This window comes from Sinohyriopsis cumingii, chromosome 10 (assembly GCF_028554795.1).
Source record: "Sinohyriopsis cumingii isolate HCF-2022 chromosome 10, ASM2855479v2, whole genome shotgun sequence".
Lineage (NCBI taxonomy): Eukaryota > Metazoa > Mollusca > Bivalvia > Unionida > Unionidae > Sinohyriopsis > Sinohyriopsis cumingii.
Genome location: NC_142970.1, coordinates 113099886 through 113107117, shown reverse-complemented (window position 1 = coordinate 113107117; position 7232 = coordinate 113099886). Strand labels below are relative to the sequence as shown.

At 34.3% G+C, this 7232-nt stretch overlaps 1 protein-coding gene across 4 annotated transcripts in view; it reads left to right on the top strand.

The window, feature by feature from the left end:
* Positions 1 to 958: 958 nt before the first annotated feature.
* LOC149791044 (NEDD8 ultimate buster 1-like) overlaps positions 959 to 7232 on the top strand; it is an 84337-nt gene continuing 78063 nt past the window's right edge. The window contains exons 1-3 of one of the 4 annotated variants that reach the window (XM_089972952.1): positions 959 to 977; positions 2549 to 2697; positions 6592 to 6771. In XM_089972952.1, the coding sequence (XP_089829078.1) occupies positions 965 to 977; positions 2549 to 2697; positions 6592 to 6771 (342 nt within the window). In that variant the 5' untranslated portion in view covers positions 959 to 964. Of the gene's footprint in view, positions 978 to 2083; positions 2232 to 2420; positions 2439 to 2548; positions 2698 to 6591; positions 6772 to 7232 lie in introns of those variants that run through there. The other 3 variants (XM_089972948.1, XM_089972949.1, XM_089972951.1) reach the window with 3 other exon arrangements.

Genomic DNA, 7232 nt, shown 5'->3' with positions numbered 1-7232 from the left:
ATCGTGTGGGTATTGATAAAATATTTGGGTAACAGGGGGTGATGATAAAATTAAATTGAATTAAACAGATATCATTAATATAATGAACAACTGTGCGTGGCTGCGTCAAGGAACAACAGATAAATGCAACAAAAGGTGCCGTGGAGAATATTGCAAGAAACATAATTATCTTATAAAGAAAAACCTTCATGCTGGTCCACGAGGTTGTGTTGGATGTAACAACGGCGTTAGAGGATTATATCAGATTTGCAAAAATTGCGGTGGAGATCGATATCGAAGTTTGATGAACTATTACAGAAAAAGAAAGAACATAAATCCAAAAATAGAAAAACCACCATCAGAACTTGAATATTACTTGAAACATAGAACAAATTCCGAAGATTCAGATGAAGATGAAACAGATGAGGAAAAACGACAGCGAGAACGCGTTGAAAAATATTCATCAAACTTGGTATGGTGGTAAATTAATAGCAGCAGAGAGGGTACCTACCAACGTTGGTCGTCAAAAAAATAAACAAGAAATAAATAAACACGTAGAGTACTTTATTTTTTCAGCTACTATTTCGAACTGAGGTTTTATTAGTACAATCGTCCATTACAGAAATAAAACATCTCAAGGAAAAGTTCATTTGTAAAAATCTTGACCTTTCTACGAGATGATTTATTTTGTTTGTTTTATTTGTTTTGTCGGAATTTTATGGTCTGTTCACCCTCTCTGCTGCTTGACTGCTTCTGTCACGTTCTGTACGTGGGGCTCATGCAACAGGGGCATATTCAGGAATGGGTCTAACATGAGCTTTGTAATCTTGCTTTTTGGCATGTGCAGGGACATTTCTTGTGTTATGCATCAAGAAAGATATATGGAATAGACCATGTTGGTGATGTTGTCAACGTGCTTGCTCCAGGTCAGGTCGTTAGATACACTGACTCGAACATATTTCACACTGCTAGATGTCTTCGGGATATGGCCATAGCTGGTATAGCTTATAGCAATTGGCCGGATTTTCTTCCGTTACATTCTCTATTCTCTGTTCTTCGATCTTTGTTATTCTCATTCATTTTGTGGTTACATTTGAGCTTGTCTGCTCAGTTTGCACACGTATACATTATTATGATTAATTATACTGTTTATGCTATTTGTGTACTCGATATTCCTTAATCTTAGACCATCTTAAAAATGTAAGGCATACAAAGCAGGGATAAACATATAAATCATTGTGATTAAAATTAAGTATTTCAAAACCTTTTTACATTTCTTAATTTTAAAAAAGTATGATTCAAAATATCAGCCGTTATTTTACAACATTATTTCTACTTTTGTTTGTATACATCGTTGATCTGGTTTAAAAAAATGTGTCATCTGAATATTTTTACTGTTATTTATTCTGCATGCGTATGCATATGATTCTTTTGTCTTTTATATAATAATAATAATAATAATAATAATAATAATGTCATTGTCTAAATTACTTGCTATTTTAAATGTAGCCGAGCACTGACATTTTAAACGATATCTACACTGTCATTATAAAAATAGGAAAAGCCATTCTTTATTCAGACGGCATTAGTTTGATATTTGTAGCATGTGAATAAAAGCCAATTCTCAATATATTGCGAATATTCGCAGTAAGTATTGCGTTTATTTTGCAATATATTTTTTTTTCTAGACTCGATTTGGCACTACTGGGCTTGACGTTTATTTTACCTGCGCTAGCATCCGCGTCCCAACCATGCAAATTGCAATAAAAAAATTTTATAAAAAAAAAAAACAATATTCCGTGCCGTCTTTCAGTTAATGAATTCATTCATTCATTCAATAATGAAGTTCCCATTTTGTTTTATTGTTGATTGTCAAGATAAATAGTGCACATTTTTGACTATTCGTAAATTGATGCTCACGATTTAAAATATGTTTTGTATACTTTTAGTTTCGCATTTCATGAGCTTCCTTGTTTTCATTTTGACTGTATGCATTTTTTCAGATCTGGCGACTTTATTCTGAAATTTACTCGAGAAGAAATTACTTTCACAGATATATCTAATATTTTAGTATATTTTAAATGATATTTAGATCAAATTCTCAAGTTTTACGGAACTAAGAGTACAAAATACACGAGCAAACAAACGAAAATAAGTTACTCACAGTTTAACTGCCAAGTATTGAAGTTGCCGACCACCCCACCCCGAAAATGTAAACTGTTCTTTCTGACGTGCGCAAGTGTATCTACGTGGTAATGAAGTTGGCATTTTTTATATTTTAATTTATCATTATTTTGTTTGAAATGTTGAAGAAATTTTAATGCGTAATAATTTCTGCTGCATCATCTACTTAATAACCTTGTGATAAAGTTTATTTTCGCTTTATCACTGTCCCAAAAATTCACTTAAATTGCCGGCTTTATAGACTATTTTGTACAGATGAACAGAACGTATTTGAGGTAAAAACGCGCAAGACAAAATGTTTATATTGTTGTATGTATTTGTATTAAATTCCGTAGAAACCTCTTTTAACAAATCTTGATGGATATTTGGAAATTATGTTTTGCAGACATCAGACTTCGAGAAATGGCATCAGCAACATCGTTCATAGAAGAATACAACCTAAAGTGTGTCAGAGATAAGCTTAATCAGGAGAAAATAAAACTATGGCTTCCACCATACACTACAGATGATGGACAGAAAGGAGAAATGCCTAAGGTACTGACATTGAAAGAATCATTATTAGTTGCATGAATTGCTAGTGGCCAGGAATTTTCCCAGTCAAAGGATGAAATGAATTTACCATACTCTTGACTTTAACAGTGTCTTTGCACATATTTCCTACATTTCCAAGGTGGAATCATGGCAGGTAAATAGTAAACAACTTAATGCCTCATGAAGTGCATACAGAAAAATCAAGTGTTACAATACATAGACATTTTTGGATGAAATGAATCTAAATTTGTGATCCAGTACAATCCGGATTGAATGTTGTGCTTTTGATGTCACAATGAAAGCTATGCATATTGGTAAACCGTTTCATACTACTCTATATTGTGATGTTTCCACTTGACATGTTCTTTTCTTGACCCAAGTTCAGTAGTGCTGCTATTGTAAAAGACCAAAGCAATCAATAATTTTCATAGCATTCAATAATCAGGATTGAATAGACTTTGGTTGAAGAAAATTAGTGTTAAATTTTAAAACAATTTATATTTAATTTAATACGAGTAAATGCACACACATGACCCATGTGACTTTTATTATAGTATGAAGAAAGGAAGGAACAAAATACAGTAAAACCTCCCAGTGAAAAAAATTACACAAATTCAGACTAATTTTGCACAAGGTCATTCATCAGGAATTTAACAAATATTTTATGGCATCAATTTTTAGTTTTTCCTTATATAATTTATTAGGAAGATATGATAATCACTATGAATGTGATATAACATTGATCAATACATCATATTTGGTGAAAAATTATTTTGAGGAAATTCCTTTTTTTTCTTATTTCAGTAAAATTTTAAAATGTTGTTAAGTTCTGTTGAGATGTACTGAATCATTCAGAATGTAATTTTTGTAACGAAAAGTTTCTGAATTACAACTTGCTGTGTGCAAGAGCCATTATTGTCCAAAAAAATGTCTGATTTACAGGCAAAATGTTTAAGTTCTTTGACTGCATATGTAAATTGTTGTGTAGATAGCTTTGATATTTTGAATAATCACTGTTGACACGTCGGTCAGATAAGCCAGATTGTTCATTGTACATGCAGAGACTGTATCAGATTGTGTCTACACTGAGCTCAGATGTTGGAGCACTTTATGGTCTCGAATATTAAAGTGACCTAATGAACAGTAATTGTCTAGCTTGTCTTCCTTAAGAATATTCTGATCCTCCTGCCAGCTCTGGTTCCCCATAAATCATTGTTTTACTGAAAGATTGGTATGAGTAAGGAGAGTACCTATTTTATTCTTTTACAAAATATATATGGAAATTACCAAATGTAGCTACTTTTGGGAAATACTTGTAAAAATGGTACTAGCTTGGTGCTCAGCAATAAGGAAGAGGTTATTGTTGGGACTGGTCTCTCTGGTGTCAGGATAGCTTGACTGGGTATGACATGATACTATATGTTGTGGCATGATGCCCTAGTTCTAGACAACGCTATAAACTGCCACATTGGAGACGTCATAGCAATATGACTAAAATTGTTAAAGCAAAATTAAGAGTCCAAAACACACCCACATTGGGTTGATTTCTTTGGGGAAGTGGTATCATTAGCGGGGTGATTGCAAAGGGGAGGGTACTTTAAATTTATACATTAATAATTGCATGACCCTGTTTGGTATAAAGCCATCTTTATGCAATTGCACTGAAGTTATTTATGCATTTATATACAAAAAAATTGCAATTGCACAGCAACGTACATGGGTCACAGTTCTTTCAGGTTTGATAGCTTTAAATTAATTTGATTTCACTTGACTATCTCGTTCTTTGCACATTTATTACTATTGGTGAATTTAAGACTATTGTTGGAAGTATATGCCCCATTTGTCCCCACTCAGCAAAATAAATACCAGAGGCATTTAATTAATATTACAATTTTGTGTGCAAAGTAAGAAAAGATATATAAGGGAAAGAAATATATACCATACAGCAGGTATTTTTTACTCCTGTAAAACTTGATTATTGTGTTCCACAACAGTGCATTTTAACTTTGATATGATATTAATTAATGATTTCAGATAGTGAGATTTTACAAGATTTATATTTTCTATTACACTGAGACTCCTAAATTGCCATATTATGGGTTTTTTCCTTTCATAGTTGTGTTTGTCAAACTGACATTAATGGGAAGGCATTCGTTCCAGTTACTTTTCCTATGATGTCATCAGCAGCATTAGCAACAGTTTGCTATGATTTTGGTTCTTGTCTTTCATTAAAGCTTTGATGTGGCTTTGACATGGCTCTCCTGGCCTTTGTGAAATTTTGGTAGAGCTATGATCTGACCCAACCCATTCCCATTACTTATGTTTTGACTGTTCCAGTGGCATGATGTTTAGAATGCCTGCCTAAGATGCAGGAGGTTGCAGGTTTGAACCCTGGCGGAGTCATACCAAAGACATAAAATTGATACAAATAGCTGCCTTGATAGGCACTCAGCATTAAGAGGTTAGTGTTAGGACTGGTTAGCCTGGTGTCGGGATAATGTGACTGGGTGGGACATCATGCTACATGTCTGCAGCATGATGCCCCAGTGCTAGATATCACTATAAACCACCACATTGCAGACATAGTGATATGATTGAATCATTGTTAAAGGTATGTTAAAAATCCAAATCATATACACTTATATTTTGTCTTGGCTGAAGCAATTTATAACCTTATGGCTTCATCAGACCTTATGGAGCATTGTATGCCATTAATAATTGCATAGTATGAGAATTGGTTTCAGACATGATTAAACTTGTAATTTTATAGTTTCACTGGTAACAGTTCCTGTGCTGTAGTCGCTGGAACAGTATCCACTATATGTATTTGACCATTTTCCACTCATAATTATGCCAGTGTAGCTGCCACTGATTTACCAGTACACACTACTGTGCTGTACAGTATCCTGATGTTACAGGTGAAAGTCAGTCCAAACTATACTTTGCTGTAGAGACTTTGATTTTACGACCACTATACTTTGTTGTAGAGACTTTGATTTTACGACCACTATACTTTGTTGTAGAGACTTTGATTTTACAACCACTATACTTTGTTGTAGAGACTTTGATTTTACAACCACTATACTTTGTTGTAGAGACTTTGATTTTACGACCACTATACTTTGTTGTAGAGACTTTGATTTTACAACCACTATACTTTGTTGTAGAGACTTTGATTTTACGACCACTATACTTTGTTGTAGAGACTTTGATTTTACGACCATTGAGTTACCACCTGCAGGTTTCAAAAATGTGCAAGTATATTTAACTTTTTGGATTTGAGTGTGGTTCCACATCTGATGAGCATAATACAGTCAGTGCCAAGATAAAATCTAGTATGTATCACTGAACTGCACTCTAATGCATCATTGTAATACAAGTGTAACATGATCAACCCAATTTGTTGTTGTTGTTGTTGTTGTAGGGTTTAATGCCATTTTTCAGCACACGATAGGCTATACATGGTGGCCAGTATTAATGGTGGAGGAAGAACCCGGGAAATCCACGGAAAGAACCACCGACCCTCGAGAAGCTACTGACAAGCTTTCTGACATACCCACATTGGCCGAATCCGAGACTCGAACCCATGCAGACAGAGGTGAGATGGCAATGATCCGTAACGGAGAGCGCTTTAGACCACTCGGCCACTCGGGGCCCCCAACCCAACTGGTATATACTTTAATGATGTATAACACAGTAGTCATAATCTAGGTCTGGTTCTTGCAGCTGCTAATGATATTACCCTAAAAATATATAAATGTTTTTTTTAATAGATTTCTACACATTTAACATTTTTACAGCTGCTTATAAGGAATCTTCAATACAAATACAATCATAAAAAGATAAAATGTCATAATTTTTGTTCAGAGGCCAATTTTTTTGCTCTATTCCATTCAGGAACTGGTTGAGAAGTACTGCAAAGAACTTCAGCTGTCTCAAGAGCTGCTGCAAGAAATACTTGAACAGTTGCGAATCCATGCCTTGCAAAAGCTGGCTGAAAGAGATAAGTTTCAGAAATCAGGCCTTGCCTCGTTGAAGGTTAAAATCAGTGGAAAAACGGATGGAACAAATGCTAAGGTTTGTGCTGTCAAATCCGCTATCATGGTGACCTCCTGTTTTGTTTTGATTGCATTTGCTAAATGATTTCAGTTAACATAAGGGCACCATAAGTCAGCCTTTGTTTATGATCAGCAAATTGATTTGGCTTCATCAGCAGTAATTCACAAACTGAATAATGAGTGTTTACATGATAGTTTATGGTAATCATTGAAATCTGATCCCAACATTGTATTTCACTACAGATTCCAAACTCACAAAAGGCTGTTTATGTTTATGATGAAGCACATACATGAGGAAGAAACTGATACTTTTTTTAATTTAATAATATCTTATACATATGGGATAAGAGTAGAACACCTATTCCCCCCCCCCCCTCCAGGCAGTTGACAAATTCAAATTGTGGAAAATTCTCCTAAGAATAATACATATCAGTAAGACAAACTCAAAGAAAATGTAGTTTTTGCCTTTCCTTTATAGCC